The sequence below is a fragment of the Candoia aspera genome, chromosome 1 (assembly GCF_035149785.1).
Source record: "Candoia aspera isolate rCanAsp1 chromosome 1, rCanAsp1.hap2, whole genome shotgun sequence".
NCBI lineage: Eukaryota > Metazoa > Chordata > Lepidosauria > Squamata > Boidae > Candoia > Candoia aspera.
In genome coordinates this window covers 207108545-207125521 of record NC_086153.1, presented here as the reverse complement: position 1 = coordinate 207125521, position 16977 = coordinate 207108545, and the positions used below count along the sequence as shown (strand labels likewise).

General features: G+C 50.2%; 1 protein-coding gene across 4 annotated transcripts in view; it reads right to left on the bottom strand.

The window, feature by feature from the left end:
• Positions 1-16763, bottom strand: part of ZEB2 (zinc finger E-box binding homeobox 2) — a 165819-nt gene extending 149056 nt beyond the window's left edge. Inside the window, exons 1-2 of one of the 4 annotated variants that reach the window (XM_063318389.1) lie at positions 16668-16763; positions 13830-13968 (exon numbers count right to left, since the gene is read on the bottom strand). In XM_063318389.1, the coding sequence (XP_063174459.1) occupies positions 13830-13902 (73 nt within the window). In that variant the 5' untranslated portion in view covers positions 13903-13968; positions 16668-16763. Of the gene's footprint in view, positions 1-13829; positions 13969-14330; positions 14434-14639; positions 14732-16667 lie in introns of those variants that run through there. The other 3 variants (XM_063318391.1, XM_063318388.1, XM_063318390.1) reach the window with 3 other exon arrangements.
• Positions 16764-16977: the final 214 nt, after the last annotated feature.

Below are 16977 nucleotides of genomic sequence, written 5' to 3'. Positions count from 1 at the left end.
GCTTACGTCTGAATGGAGCCGCGCGCATTCGCAGTGGAAAGAGGGGACGCGCGTTCCTTGCTTGAGCGGGAGAGAGAGAGCTTTTGCTGTCTGGAGCTGATGTGCCAGCGCTTCAACTTTCTCCATCCGTAAAACAGTAGGCAGACCCCATATGTCTAGTGCTTGCCAACCTACTTGTTGTGATCGCCTATGTGATTCAACATATCGATACATGTCAGAGATTCAGATCTAACCTTACTTCAACAGTAGGTGCCACGTAATGAAGGAGGAAAACGTTATACGCGTTAACAGCCTCAGACACACTCACATCAATTAATCTGGGTTGCTCCCTCGGTAGGTCAGCAGGACAGATTAGCTTTACCAGCTGGTCTACGGATGGATTTCCCTTTTCTTCTACTGTTTAACCACGCTATCTGCTCCATTGCAAAACATTTCGCAGTTACTCCGCTTGAACCGTTATGAGCCCAGTTGATGTTAATGAAATTGCGAATTTAAGTACTTTCTTTGGATATTAAAAAGAAAAGGAGGGAAGGAGGATGCCGGTGTTCCTGAAATCAGAGTCTTCCACTACACTGTTTTGTGGATTGTGTTTCAGTTCTTACTATAGGAAATGCAAAGCTATTTAACAGGCAACTAGTGCAGCCCAGCGGGATCTTGCATGACCCGAGTTTATGCATTTTTAAGGTCCAAATTTTGAAGGGGAAGAGCCGCTACAAATTCCAGAAGCAGCCTCCTCCCTCCCAGTCTGAGGCCCACCAGATGTTGAGCTAGAACGCCTGCCACTCCTCCCCTACACGCGCACACCCATGCTCAGGAAGCATGATAGATGGCCATTGTAAGTCGGGGACGGTGGGAAATGTGGCCCTTCGTAGCGGGAGTCATGAGGGTAGGGAAGCCTGTGCAAAAATATTAGTAGGGGGAAGGACACAACACACAAGTTGGAATCTGGATATTTTGCTTCGCAAAAAGCACGGGAAGATTTTTCAGTACTGTATTTAAAATCTTGTGTGAGTGGCCAAAAGGGAACGCGGTCTAAAGTCAGGGTTGTGATTGACAGCGGTCAGTCAAATTTAGCGGGTTTACGCCTTGCCAGGGTAGGAGAGATTTGCTCTGGACCGACCTGCTGCGGTTTCTCCCCAAGCAGCAGAGAGCCCGGGGAGGTAGAGGCCCAGCTCTGGACTACATTAGCCAATGAGGTTCGGCGGAGTCCTCTGAAGAAAGCGGAGTATTGGGTTGGAGCATTTGAAGTGGTTGAAATCTACCCACTTGTTAGAGGAGGAGGAAGATGCCGGGGAAGGGAGGACTGGAGAGATCAGAGGCGCTGCAATATCTTAATCTGCTAGTTCTGGTATTGATTCTTTTCCTTGCTAGGCATCAAAGGTACTGTGCGAGGGGGGAGGGGGAAATGTCACCAGGGGAGAAACGACATAAGCACTCATTGGGGAACCCCTCTGCGCTGCTACTAGGTTTCCAAAATCACCTCGCCCACACCCGTGGGAATTAATCCAGATTGACTACTGCGCTTGATCCTTTCCTCCCAGTCGTTTCCACAGATTAGAAATCTTGCTTCCCCAGGAGGAACAAACCTTGAGAGGGTGAAGGAAAGTAAACCAGCCTTTCATCTGGGCTGATTGTGAACGGGTGGGGGTGGGGGTGGGGGTGGGGGTGGGGGTGGGGGTGGGGGAAGAAGTCCCAAAGAGCTGCACGGGGGCTCCTCCAGAAAAGTGGGCACAGGATTGCAGTTTAAACGGGTGCTAATAGAGGAATCCGTAGCAACAGAACTTGACGGTTGCTGAAAAACGTAGCAGGTCCCCCCCCCCCCGCGCTCACTTTACCTCCTGCCTGACATGGTGATAATCTATTCCAGTCTTCTTCTCTTCACTCCGCCTTCCCCCTTCCTCCAGTGCCCCAATAACAAAGAGTAAAAAAGAACTTCCAATTCTGCTTTAATTAATTGCTTGCTAGCAACCATACACACCCCATCAGCTCTGGTTCGTTAGCGAAGCTAGAAACGGGGAAGAGTCGAAGTAGTCTTAACACCCACTGAATGAGAATGTTAACGGTGCGTTGGTAGGTTTAAAAAAATCCCAAGGAGCGAGATGCTTACAAGACAAGGGACCTAATGATTGGATGCCTAACAGGATCAAAAGGACGGGGGGGGGGGGTGAAGCGTTTGAGGAACCTGAGCCTCCTGTTTCAAAGAGGTCAGTTGAAACGCACTTCGTTCTACACCCAGAGAATTGCTGCTTTGAGACACACTCCACGCGTTCCTCCCCTTGGCCTTCGGATATGCTAAACTTTTTCCTAAACGAATTCAACACGCACCACTCTTGAAATTCGGATAGACCTTTGGAGTTGCTACGCATTCTCCTGCGGCCCACACCCACTGCCAGGCACATCTATCTACTCTTTCAACTGCCCAGCCATTCCCAATTCCCCGCCTCCTCCTGAGGGTGGCTTTTCCCCCCTCCCTTCCTCAGCGGACCAGTAGCATCCCCAGAGTCTAGGAGGGTCGGGTGGGGAGGAAAAGGTGGGCGCGGTTCAGCAAGTCTCCCTTGAGGAAGCAGCATCTGGGGACGCTCTTCTCTGGGGCGGTCCCGCAGCCCCTAGCCCCTCTCGCCAGGGCTAGAAAACGTGGGTCCCACCGTCCCGCTTCCCGACTCGAAGCGCGGCAACATTTGAATAACTCGAGAGCGCGGGAGGATCGCAGCAAAGGTTAACCTAGCCATTTTCCAACAGCTCCTTCGAAGACTCAGTGGGAACTGCTCCCCCGGCCATAGCCTCTCCCACCACGGACGGTGCCAACCTCAATTAGGTCACCAGTGGGATCACTCTAATTCGGCTCTTAAAGGAGGGCTCTGGCCGAGCTTTGGCCAGGCTCAGGAACGCCTTTTTTTTTTTTTAAACAACTTTCGCCTTTTGGTCTGTTTCGTCCCCACATCACCTTTCCAAAGCAACCCTGCCTCCTCGGCAATTCATAAGGAATAACGTAAAGCATAATTATGGGATGATTTGGCAGTTGACATCTCGGCCAAGCAGGGCCCCTGGCACAGCCTGGAAAGGCCGCTCCTGGTGCTTCTGTGGGATGCAGGCTGGCAGACCGACACCCATTGGGAGGCAGAAGTTGGAGTGTGCGTGTACGTGCAAAAGACTTTATACCCCTTCCCCCCAAACACCCTACTCGCATTCCGGTTCAAAACTGCTGCTTCAGCCTAGGAGGGAAGCAAGAAATGAACCTCTCGCTAGGACACACACACGCGCACACACAAACATAAAATCACCAGGAGGCTGCGACAAAAGGGCTCTTCGCCAGCTTGACACACGGTAGCAACCTAGCAAAACACATTTAATTCTGTCATGTCTTGTACCCTTCCCTTTATCGCACGTTTGTGGCTGTTCTAATGTTGACACCTACAGATCTTGTGTCTGTATCTGTCCTTTTGTCAAAAATTATTCGGGGGGAAGGGGGAAGCACCGTGGAGAAGGAGATTTCGGAAAGGAGAGGGGGGGAGGGAGAAAGAAATAGAAAAGTACAGTTAAAGCGAATCAATCTGAAACGCGCTAGGCTGCCACGAGTTTCCCTGCGGCCAAAGCCACCCATCTCCGAGAGCAAATTAACGACACTTGAGGGGGTGGGGTGAGACTGATCAGGGACACGTGAACGAGCTATCCTGTTTTCAGTGAACTGAATGGAGCTTAACAAACGCACATGTGTATGAAATGAGGGCATAAATTAAGGGTTCAGCATGCCAGGCACACACCTTCCCCAGCTTGTGGAGTTGGCTCACACCGGTTCCTGCCTCAGTTGCTTCCGCCAGAGCCAACTCGCTGCTCGGTTTCATTGGGTCCTTCCCAACCAAACAGCCAAAACTCGAGAACGCGCAGCGCTGAGTGTACGCAGACTTTCTCCCGAACCTTCAAGCTTAGCTAAGGCCGGCGGATGCGCTGGGGCGCGTGGAAGACTTTTTTGAAACCAAACAAGATTTGGTGAACAGCATCCAAATTCTCACTTAGGAACATTTTAAAGAAGCCGTGGGATCATAGCAAATTATGTGAAGATGCACCTAAGCTGCACGGGAAGAGTTAACATTTCCCCCACCCTTTGTTCCCGCTCTCCTCTGGTAGGTTAACATCACAGCTGCTTGGTAAAGCTCTACCCCGTCACCTTCGTTAACAACGCCTTCCTTCTGCAAATAGGCTCCCAGTTTTCCCTCACACAGACACGCATGCAAAAGTGATCAAGGTGTTTGCTGAAGTAAATGTGGCCAAATCCTTTACATCTTGGATTACCAGAGTGGAGAAGAAAAGGAGTGATGAGCAGATAAGTCTGGGCAGGATGGAAGGTGTGGAGGTGTCTATAAAATCTGGGAGTCTTTGCGGACTCCTAGGGGAAAATAACCGAGGAATCTATATTAGATGCCTCTCTACTGGTAACACCTCTTAGATGTAAGTGTATTTTTGGTGTGGGTTTTTTTTAAGAGGGAGAGAGAGGGTCTGTCACAGTAGCTCCAGAAAGAATGAGCCCTCACTTTGTGTTCCAGCATCTCTCTAAGTTTCCTTTAACACGTTTAATCTAGCTGATAATGAGATGGGGGGGCAGGGGGGAGTGGCTTAACACACATACAAACATGCACACAAACATACACCAAGGTTTCTGAAAAAAAACAACAACAACCCGACAGCTTAGTAGCCAAGAAATAGTGTAGTTGAAAACTTGTCACTTAAGATTTCTACTAGTTATTCTAAGCTTAGCAACTGGATATTCCCCCCTCTTTTTCTTCCAATCTTCTCCCTCTCTCTAACTGGGAAGCAAAGAAGAATGTAGGCAAAATTTGACAGCTCAAGGGCTTAAGTACTTCATAGTAAGCAGGACACAGTTATAAATAAAACTCTCTTTCAGTGAAGGCAAGATGAATGGAACCTAGGGAAAATCATAACAGAATCATCACAATCATCATCAACCTGGTTATGTAATATAAGAAAATATTTCAAGAATAGGTGCATACATATTAAGGCAGCACTAGCAGCACTTAGAGTAAGCTAGAAGAATGTGCATGCTTACATACACAAGTGTTTATTTTCTGCTAAAATTAATCAAATACAAAAATTGCACACAATTGCATATACATATTAATTTTATTAAAAATTAGTTTTATTAGAAGTACTCCCAAAGTGACCTAAGAATACCAGCCATGGGAAAGTTGCCTCAAGCCCTCTACCACCACCACCACCCTGATTTCTGGCAGTCCCAATTCTGGGATTGTTCTATAAGTGCTTCCATACTGGTCACTATGGTTTTGGTGTGAAAGAGTGGTAAATGATTCCCCTGTTTCTTTTGCTTCCATGTTTTTAAATTTCGTGATCCTTATGGACCAGCCATCTCTCTTCATTGCATTCCTGTGGGCATGGGAAGCTACTCACTGCTACTATTATTATACTAAATTCGGGGAAGTAGTATTTTATCCAGGAAGGATACCTATATATCTGTTCCACACCAATGTTTCAGTTTCAGTTGTGTCTGGAAACCACAACGAATGGGCTTGGAAGTGAGTCCCCCTGAATTCCCCAGGAGACTTTGCCGCTCGATGTGCTGAGCAGACCGAATCGAGGGATTTACTGGAAAGCAAAGGACTTGCATTTTAGTGGGTGTAATATAAAATGATAGCCTGGTAGCTTCCTTTCTGCAGAGGACCCGCGTTGACCTCTGTGTGGATTCTTAGGCAATGCCGGACAGATTTCTGAAAAAGTTAGCTTCCCGTCCTAAGCATTCCTCCCAGGTACGCTGGCTTGGGCCTCCAGCCCTCGCCTCGCCAGGACTGGCAGCTTAAGGGCAGGCCCTCAGCGAGAAGCCCCGCTGCCGCTGCCGCTGCCGCTGCCGTGAAGAGGGTTCACTCTCGCTTCTCCCTGTGCTGGGAAGTGGCAGCAGCTTCACAACACACAGGACTTGGATCGCCTGCTGCGTTCCAGGTGGAGTGCAGCCTGGCGACCCCTGCAGATCGAGGGACAGGCTTGGGCGAAGAAGGCCGTGCAGCCATCCTCCTGAGGGCAAAGCGATGCGCCGCCACTTCAGAGCAGAGCAACATCTTGGTCCTGCCCCGGCGCAACGGTCTAGGTTTGGCGAATATCCTCCAGCAATCCTTGCGAGGGTGCTAGCCAGTGGCCAGTCAGTTCGAGGGGCCGCCTGCAAGCTGTGCCTCGGGGCCAGTCGCTTAGGATCCCCTGAACGTGGCTGCCAGCTGGGCGGGTTGAGAGAGAGGCGAAGGGACCCAAGGGGGTTCGAGGAATCACCTGGGAGGACGCAGTGAACCCTGCCAAGCCTCGCAGCTCACACCCACCCGCGCAGCCTTCCTTGCCCACCACCCCGGTCCACCTGCCTCCCTCACCTCGGCCGCGCCCCGCCCCGCCCCCGCGGCAGACTCCCGCCAGGCTGAGAGCGGCATTTGATCCCTTCCTGACACTTTCTGCCTCAAGTGTGAGCGGCGAGTGGCCACGAATAGTACCCGCATGCCATCTCGTAACACTATCTGCCTGTCAGGAGAGCGCAGGCTGGGCAGCTATATAAGGCTTGTAACTAGGCAAAGGCCAACAAACAGCCACAAACACCTCAGCTATTTGACTCGGCCTCCACCCTTCTGGTTTTCCTGCTCTCTCTCCTTCTTCCTCCTTTTCCTTCTCCTTTTCCTTCTTTCCTCCCCCTCTCCGCTCCGCTCCTCTCCCCTCTCTTCTTTTCTCTTCTCCTCTCTCTCCCTCCCTCTCTTTTCTCTCTTTTCATCTTGGCTTTCTGTTGCAGAATGCAAATCTAGCCTGCCGGCGGGTGAATGGACTGAATTGTGATTAAGAAGAAGAGCCCCTTTCTTTGTTCTCCCCTCAGGGGATGTTTACTGGGAGAGACACAGCGGATCAGATATGAAAGGCATTCAGGTCAGCATTGATGTGAGCGAAAGTGAAATCATACCTAAGGCATTCAAAAGACCGCCGTGTCAGGGGTTCAGCTGAAGGCGCAGTGACTCCGTGCGCGTTGCCTGGAAGGCACACGCGGAAATAATAATAATAATAGTAATAATAATAGTAATACATGCGTAGGAGGTGAGCGTGCGTGACTATATACTGATAGAGATACCTAAATATCCGCCTCTTCTTTAAAATAATCACTAAGAATAATACAGAAGATCAGGAAAGCTCGTAAACATGGCTTTTCCCAACCTCATCAGCTGAATTCATTCGAGTTTTATCTTTTTAAGGTGGAAAGCAATAAGGCTCCCCCCTCTCCCTCTTTCTCCGAGTTGTAATGTGAACCCTCCTTTTCCAGGGTGTCTCCATATGGGCTCTATAGGGCTACATTAGCCATCTAATTGATATGACTGAAGGAGATAGGGCTGTCCCTCAGCGGTGGGGGAAGAGAGAGGCTAATCCAGTCCAGCCTCCATCACAGGGAGAGAGCAAAGAGCAGGGAAGGGACAAGGTGAAATTGTCCAATCCATCTGAGAAATAGCAATAGTAACAACAACAGGCCCAATACACACCAATAATACATTAAAAAAAAAGAGAAGCGCTGAGAAAAAATCCATTCTTCCTCTTACTTTAGGGATGAAAGCGTGGATTGCATGCAAGTCCACTCCTTCCCTATTTTTAACGAACTCCATGTGATGACAGTATCTTGGGGTTCGGTCAAGTTCCTGCAGCTGCAATTTAGTGGAACAATCTCCCCATCCGCTCCAAGGCTGAGCAGCACCCTCAGCCCTAGATGCGCATTTGCCGTCTACCCTCTCTCTCACACACACCCGCCACAGATACAAATCAATGCTCACAAATTGGCTTCCTGGCTGGAGGTGGAAGAAGGGTTGGGGAGCGAAAAAGGCGAAGCAGCCGCAACAGAAGCAACGCCGCCCATCCTAAGTCTGCTGCAGGAGTTACAAGGGGACGGCTTTCCTAGTGGGTGGAACGTGGCATTCTTGCGCAAGCATAATGTGCGCCTGCGAGAGAGCGAGCGAGCGAATGTGGAATAAAGAAACCGAAGTCGGAAAGGAAAGGGGTACCGAGGCCCAAGTACACCCAGGCCATCTGAGAGGTGAGGGGGGCTGCTTTTAAAAAAGCAATACAACAGCACTACTCCACTTTAGAAATGTTGGTGTCAGTTAAACATCCAGAGGCTTCCCTCTCCCCCCACTTCGCTTTCCCATCTGCTTTCTTGATAGCGTTTAATGCTGCACGTTTTCAACTAGTGTTTTTGCCTCAGAGACCTCTCGCTCGCTTGCTCTCACTCTCTCCCTTCCCTCCTCCCTCTCTTTCTGAAAAAAAGAAAAGAAAGAAAAGGGAAAAAAAAGACAACCAAGGAGCAATCAAAAAGGTGTCTGACTTCGCCATTCAGACAATTGTACCCTTGTGAGAAGGCTTGAATGAATGGTACAGTGGACACCCCAGCACTATTGACGTTATAAACATGTAAATGAAACACATTAGGGCAGACAATCAATTGTCTGTGAGCACTGCAAACCTGCACTCCCTTCTCTGGGTGACAGGCACAAAATAGTGTCTACCTTGGGAAGCCCACGGGCTGGGGGGCGGGGGGAGAGAAAAGAGGACAAAGGAGTCCCTTTCAGAGAGAAGAAAATGCACCTTAAAAGCTTGGGATAATGCAGCTAACCCAGATGCTTGTGAAGCCAAACATCCCTGGTGCTTTTCAGAGAATCCACACTTTTCTTCCCACTTTTAAAGGAGAGAAAGAAATGTGATTTCTCCCTTAGGGAATGCCCTCCCCCATATAGCTAGAGGTTTTTCCAAGCGCCCCTGAGATGGCTTTCCTACATGTGTTTTTTAAAAAAATCATTATTTTAAACTCCATGCATGGATTCATCTGAAACATACTCATCTAAGGGCCGATATGATTTGGACAGGGTGGGGGGATGACAAAAGGGGTGTGGGTGGATGGGGTGGTAATATCGAAGAGGGGAGGGGAAACAATTCTAAGGAGCTCATCTCTGGACTTGTCCTAGTTTTAACTTGGTCATGTACCGGAGAGGGAACAGATTCTCTCGAGGATTTCTATTCTCAGCCGCCAGCAACCTCAGACGAAAATAAATACATCCACCTTGACAAGGGAGACAGCCTCCCACGCCCCTCACTTTGCTTGGGTAGCAAGAAGCAGGGCCTTTGGTTAGACCTGGGACTCTTCTCTGAAGACTTCCCCATGACTACAGCAACACTGGGGCAAATAAGGGGTCTGAGATATTTTTAAGGGGGAGGAAGGCCCTAACTTTGCAAAAGTAACTGCCCCCTCCCAAGCTCTTCCAACTTGTCTAGAGAGCTAGACTTGTCCGGGCACCTTGTTCATGAAGTGTCGGGTGGGCGGGGGGCAAACTGCTTGCTTGGGGCTCCTACATCTGCTTCCCACTTGCTTTCCCGTGCCTAAATGCCAGATGCTCTCCGATTTGCCTCCTTTTTCTCCAACACACCTCAGATGCTCTTTCAGAGCGGGCTGCATCTCAACCCCACCCCCGCCCCCTTTCCTCCCTCCGAGGGAGAAAGAATGAGGAGAAGCAGCTCAGCACATTCTACAGGTTCTCAAAGTGACACTTGGTGCACCGCAGAGAAACTCGGAGGGGTGAAAAGCTAGGACTTTCAAGTGGGGCCGGCAGGCGGGGCAATTAGGCCTGCTGCCCTTTCCTTCTCCGCGTTCCTTCGAGGGGGCTGAGTCAGATGGTTCCTGCAAACTCTGTGAGAGAGAGACCAGAAGGTGTGTGGGGGGAGGGTCTTCACGATTCTAGCACCTTGTGGTGGTGATTTTGTTTTTAAGGGAGATAATTCGGCCAAGCTCTGACTGCACTACCATCCGAGCCCCTACTGTTGCTATTCTCCCGAAGAAGAGCGAGCGAGAAAGAGAGTCCTTCCTCTTGCGGTGCTGAATAGCCACCCCCCTCCCCAGAGCAGCACCCTCAGTGCTCATCTGCCGCGGAAGGGAAGCCAATGGAGTCGGAACTTGGGGAAAGTTTCTAGCTTGCCAGCGAAGGTGGCTGTGGGGGAACTCCTTGGGGCAGCCTGGTGGAGGAGGGAAGGCGGGGATGCGAGAGTGGGCGGGGAGGCTTGCCTCTTGCGTCCCTTGTCCCCCGCCAGCATTTCAGTGCAAAGCCAGCCAGCCACCCCGGGCATCAGCTGAATTCAACTTTGCTGAAAAACCAAGCAACGGGGCCGGCCGGGCCGGGGCATTTCTTTTCCCCTAACTTAACGCTTCCATCTCCTTCAGCCCCGTTTCCTCTGCACAAACCTTTGTCCTCCCAGATCACCCTCAGGCCAGCTCCAATTCTCTTTCTCCTCTAGTCAATGGGGCGTTGGTTGGCTTCAAGACAACAACAACGAAAACAACACCCCTGTAATAAGGAGAGTCAGCAGCTTGTCTTTAAACAGTCCACATCCATGCGTGCAATTCCTAGTTTTAGTCCTTATTCAACTATGATGGCTAGGAATTGAAAACAGACAACAAATCAAATCCGATAATCCGATAGAAGGAAAAAGAATCGTATTACTCTAGAGGGTATGCTCCTAAACGTAAGGAATAGCTTATTTCGCTCTGTCTTCCTTCCTCCTTTTTTATGGAAGCCAAAGACATTTGGATCCTAACTGTGTCGCCCTTGAATTTCTTCTGGATGATATCTTGCCTACTAGTGCTTTCGGTGCAACTTTATCAGGAAAAAAAACAGAACCTCAGTCAAGTCACATTTCCCCCCACCCCCAATCCAGAAGAATGGAGGAGAGAGGGAGGAGAAAACCTACTCCGGTTTAGATATATCTCCAGTAATTCCCATGGTGAGGTGAGAGAAAGGAAAAGGAGAGATGAGAAGGAAACACATCTTAGCTACATTTACTTGCTACTCAAAATTGGAGCGTTTCTCACTTGAGAAATAAGAAAGCAACAAATTACACATATCAGATAGGAAGGGAGGGCTGGCCTAACTTTCCCCTCAGTTGCAACACATTGCTGAGCGTTTGAAACTTCAGGTTAGCAACTCTGAAAGTCTCAGAGAAGTTTGAAGGCTCTGAAAAAGCAGATACCTTCAAACGTCGGGCTCAATCACTCCCAGCCTCTCACTTTCCAGCCACTAGAGACCTAGGGTAGCAAAATTAATCTTATTCTGGGTTTTTCTGCATGCTCTAATTATGCCTGTTTCCTGTTCCTATCGTATGCATATTATCACACACCACTAATGTCATTTCTTCCCCCCCCCTCTCTTCCTCTCGAACAAACTGTTAAGAGGAAATATGGAACGTCTAAGATATACAGGCAGATATTTACCACAGCAGAGTGGACAAGCTTTAGAAAGATAAGCTAACAGTCTTACCCTGCGCCTGTGCACACACACCTCTCAGGAAGATAAATAAAGTGGATTAAACCACCCTCCCCTGCCGTGAAACAGGCCACTTCTAAATAACAAGAACCTCTAGTCTGAAAGCTCATTCCACCTCTTCTTAGACAGACCAAGAGGAGGAAGATGATTTTGTCCTGAAAAGCGGGGGCGGGGAGGGGGGAGAACAGCTATCTTGACCCAGAGATCTGAGCAGCATCCTCTTCTATCTTTCTGTAAAGCAGAGTCAAGGGGGAGGGGGAGGGGGAGGAAAGTCCTACAGATCGCCGTTGATTTGAAGTCAATCAATAAGCAGCATGTCATCATCAGCAAGGGAAAGAAGAGGGGGAATGGAAGAGAGGCGAGGGAAGCCTTCTGTGCCATCCCTCTGCTCCTCTGAGAGAGCAGATGAGGGATAGGTAAGGAAGAGGTTTCTTTTGGCCAGGACCACCTTAAAGAAGGTCTAGCATAAGTCTTGAACACATTCAGCTGCCTGGAAGATACTCCTTCGGGGCTGTTTTTCCTCCCACAGAAAGTACCTTAAGAAGGAGATCAAAGGCAACATGAAATGGGGGGGGGGGAGAAATACCAGCTCATGCAACTTACTTTACCAAGAGTTTCTTAACCTAAAAGTCCCCATCACTCCCCCATATGGTTCGTCACCTCCACCACACTGAAGGAAAAAGCACACTCAGAAAACCACACAACTCAGCAAGCATTTGTTTGGAATCCACACGCCTCGCTGTATCTTCTTCCTCTCCTTCCCTCACCTCCCCATTCGAAGTAGCGCTGCCCAAAGCAAACGGACTCAGGCCGGGTGATTCCACTGGAGTCCCCCACCCCCAAGAACCTCTTTCTCTGAAGAAAAGTTGCTCAAAGTCTAAGGGTGATGCAGGGTAATACTGAATACTACTGTGGCACTGCGTTGGATGGAAGCCCCCCCCCCCTCCTGTGTGTGTGTTAGGAGAAGGGGAAATCTCTGGAAGCCGCGAGCCAAAGAGAAAAAGCAGAGGCTAAAGGGAGGGGGATGGATGCCCCCCAGCAGAAAACGAGTTGCCAAAATCCGCGGTGGAACATCTCCCAGTGAACCTAACCTTTCCCCACAAGTTTCCCCCAAAGGCCGGGGGGAAGAGGAGAGGGCAGCCTGGACAAATCACGCCCTACGAGTATAGCGTTCCCCATTCTCACGACTGCTGCCTACGAAGAGGTTTCCTCGGCGAATTAAGCCCCAAGTTACTCTTCCGCCAGTTCAGATCAAAATTTCTCACGCTGCCGTCCCTTCTGTCTTCCCCGCCCCGCTTTTCCCAGCGTCTGACTTAGCGGTTTGGGTTTTCCTGTTGTTTTTTTTAATGAAGCTGTTAAAAAAAAACCCACCCCCTCTTTTCCCTAATCTCTGCCTCTCTCCCCCCCCCCCCCCCCCCAGGATCTATGGCAGGGGCTGATCATGACAACGTGAAAAGTCCGGGACGCGTTCAAAAGTGCCTCCCCCTTTTCCCTTTCTTTTTCGTGCTTGCTTTTTCTGGGTCTTGTGTGTGAGAAAGAAAGGGGGGCGGGGGGGCTGGCTTTGGATGAGCGACGACTGTGGCAGGGAAAGCAGCGATCAAAGGAAAAGCAGGAAGAGACAACGGCGGGCCCGAGGGCGAGGGAAGCCTGGCGAGAGAGGCGGAAAGGCAGGGAGGAATCTAACGGGTCTTCCTGGGCGATCTCGCCGGCACAGGAGCCGAGCAATCAGGACCGTTAGCTGATTCGCTCTAGGCTGCAGGCGAGAAACTTTCAGCCTCTCTCCCCCCACATTCAAGAAGGAGAGGAGGGGGAATCTCCCTCCCTAAGCGCCTGGAGTCCCCACTTCCTTTCTAAAAGAATCAGCCCTCCAAGAAAACCCCGAGATCTTTTCCTGCCTACTTTGATTGGACTTCTCCAAAGGAAAGAAGAAAAAAAAAAAGGGGGGGGGAGAAAATACTGACTCTAATGTTAAGGAGAGCTCCTACGGCACTCGGGGGAGGGGGTTCAGACACACACATCGGAACTGAAACGCCTCGGGATCCCCTGACACTCACCCTCTCTGGACTCCCTTCAACCTCCCCCCCGCCCCGCCGCCGCCGCCGCCGCCGCCGCCGCTCTTCAGAAAACAGACAACAAGCAGAGCGAGCCCTTCCTCTTTCTTTCTCTTCGGGCGCTCCTCTCCCTTTTCTCCGCCACCGAACAAGCGATCGCCAGGCGCCAGTCCAAAACCCAAGGCTCGGCTGCGGGGGGCTTCTCTTGTCCTGGACCTCCTCCCCAGCGACCCTTCCCGACCGTCCTCCTCGTCCCTTCGTTCGCTTCGCCTCCCCCCCTCCCCCGCCCCGTCCTCTTTCTCTCAAAGTGAAATCGCCGGGACCAAAAGTGAAAAAGAAGCAAAAAATCACAAAAGAAAGAAAAGTTTGACTGAGGGCTCTCCGCCTGTTAGCCCCCCCCCCCGCCCCGCGCTCCTTCCTCCCCCGGCTTCCCCCTTACCGTTTTTCCTTCTTGGATTGGCTTGTTTTCGCCTCTTACACCTGGGGCCATCCGCCATGATCTGCTGCTTCATTGATAAGAGGGGATCAGATGGCTCGTTCGCATGGACTCGGCTCTCTGATTCAGCAACACGCAGACTCTATGGAACAACCAAACAGAGGGACCGGGTGGGCATGGCGAGATCCCGTTCAAATGCAGGGCGCCAAAGGGAGCCCTCGGAGCGGCGATTCCCCCACTTCCCCCGCACGAAAGAAGACCCCCCGCCCAGCGAAAGCCACAGACGCGCACGGGCGGCAGCCCCGACCCCGAGCCGGCGCTCGCCTCGCTTCCCTCCAGAAAACGGGGCAGCCTCTTTCGGCTCCTCGGGGTGCGCGCGCTCTCCTCCCACCCCCCGCCATGGCGTTTGTTTATTTGCTTGTTTATTTATTAATGTATTATCATTATCATGATTATTCCTCCACCAGCAAAGGAGATCAGAGAGAGGCCCACATAAATACATACACGCAAACGTTACATCTTCAAAATGACTCATGACCTATGAGGGAATGCACTCGAGGTTAATTTCTCTCTCGCTCGCTCTCTTTTCCCCCCGCCCCCCCAACAGAAAGATAGCTTGACTCAAATGGCTGGGCGGACTCGTTTCCTCCGAAAAGTACTCAGGATCTCAGCACGCTGTACCTACTTTGCATATGCTGTGGCGCATATAATATATATCACGCACATGGCTATAAACTGATAAGAGCAACACAAGCGGTTATCGCTTTGCTATTCCGCTGCCCCCCCCCGCGCGCGCGCGCTTGTTTCTCTCACTTTTAAAGTCACGCTGACAATATCCAACACAGGATCTCTCGATCTCTTTCTCCCCCCCACCCCATATGTCATTTCAGCTCTCCTTCTCCAGAAGGGACCTTGGAAGGGGGGAGGGGAAGAGAGGAGGAGGAAGAGGAGGAAGAGCGAGCGGAGCGTCCAACTCTCCCGCCGGCACCATCGCTTCCCCGGGGCTCGCGCGCCTTCGAGCTGCACTTGGAGGCGGCTGGCTCGTCCAGGGGCGCACCGCGGGCTGAGGCGGCCGCGAGCCGGAGCCGAGGTCGAGCGTGTCAAAACTGGGGAAACCCACTCGCTAGGGCTGAGAGGCTGTAGCTTTAACACACACACACACACACAGACACACACACACAAAACAACAACAAACAAACAAACAACCGCACGCTGCAGCGACTGGAGGATTAGTTTAACCGGGGCTGCGGGGTTGGTGGGATAGGCAAGTGGGGGAGTGGGGGGGGGGGCAACCATAAAAGATGTAACAGATGCAATCTGTAAAACAAGGACGATTAACCCTTGATCTCCTGAACCAAATTCATCCTCACCTCATCTTTTGTCTGCCCTTCCCTTATTCACAGGGGTCTTTGGCCGCCTAGAAATGGACGCTCAGGCTTGCCTCGCGGTACCCTCTTCCCCTTACGTGACAGTAAGTCCCCAAGTTTACTTGAGAGTAACGTGGACTGCTCGAAACACAACTGCACAGGTTTTGGGTGAGGGGTGATTCTCTCCTCTTCCTTCTAATGTGGCTGCTTCCCTATCATTTTTCAACCCCCCTTTAAAAAAAAAATCTCGCTGCGCAGGGGGACAGTTTGGAGGTAGGTTAAAAAATCCTTGGCGGTGCAGGTAAAGTGGCAAGCTGGCCCAGGAGGACTCAGCCCTGCGCCTTGGAGTCGCCTGTCTCGCCCATCTTGAGCCCCGCACTAAAGGGTGAGTGAACGACCGCATAGAGACGCTCCGTGCCCTGTGGCTGGAGACTTGAAACTCTACAGAGTTTGCCATTCTCTGCTAAGGGTTTAAAAAAAACACACACACACAAGCCGGGGAGGAAGCGAACAAATTATTCAAAGCAAAACTAAACAGCAGCGTCCTGAGAGCATTCTTGAGTTAGTGGCAAAATCAGGGAAGAACCTACAGCAGGGGCGAAAATCGTCCTCAGTGCTTGCCAGCACTACCTTCCTTTCTGGGATATATTCTTTTTTTCTTTTTTTTTAAGTAGCCAATATTTTGGAAAACTAAGACTTCTTCCTCATGTCTCTTCCTAGGTTATCTCATAATTTTTGGTAAATGACTTTGAAACTAGTTCCAGTCACTACTTTCACTTCTTGCTGAGAATCCCAGAAGCTGAGTTGTTACTTCACCCACCCAAGTCAGAAAATAAAAGCAAGAAATGAAACTGGCTAAGCAGATGGAACAGCAAATAATAATAATAATAATAATAATAATAATAATAATAATAGCTAGGAGTCCTTTTTAAAACAAAACTCCAGCTACCATCTTATTATCCAGCCATGTCTGTGCTTACTTACTCACAGCTTGAAAATCATTAACAGGTATGTGTAAACTTTAAGATGTGTAAATGTGAACCTGAAGAGAAGCCAGAAGAACCCCTGTCCAAAAGAGACCTAAAATTGGAAACTAGAACTTTCTCCCCTTCTCTTCCACTGGGAACTGTAAAATACACACATCTACACACATGCACACAGGGGAAGAAATAACTTTTTCTACCTGGTTAGCCAGGTGTAGGAATGGGAGAGAAACAGAATTCCTCCCCCAGGTAAGAACAATTTGAAGAACAAGATTCCAACTCCTTTATTTTTGTTTTTAAAGGATCCCAAATGAATATAGATTTCCGTGAAAAAAAAAGCCTCCCCTCCCCTCATCACCACTTCCTCCCCAGCTACAGACAAGGAAAACAGACCCCTAAGCCAGCAATTGTGTTAAAACAGGGAGGGAAAGAGAAAATACGAGGGGGGGGGAGCAAAAAGAAAAGAAGGGAAAATATATCGGAGAACGTACCTGCGAAGTCTTGTCTGTAGTTTTGACCAGCAGTGGAGAGAAGAAGAAGCATGAAAAAGCCGCGGAGTGGAGGTAGGGGAAAAAGAAAAAAGAAAAAAAAAGGTGCAGGGAGCTGTAGCTGGTGGAGGGAGGGGAGGATGGTCAAAAGCTTCTCAAAGAGTTGTCGGGAGGGACCGTTATTCCTGCTGGGCAGGTTAGGACTGATCTCTTTCTGCCACTCCAGGAAACACAAACCTGGGGACGGACTGACGTGTTACGCCTCTTCTAATGGCATTTTTTTCTTTTTCTTTTCTGTCGGAGAGAGAGGAGA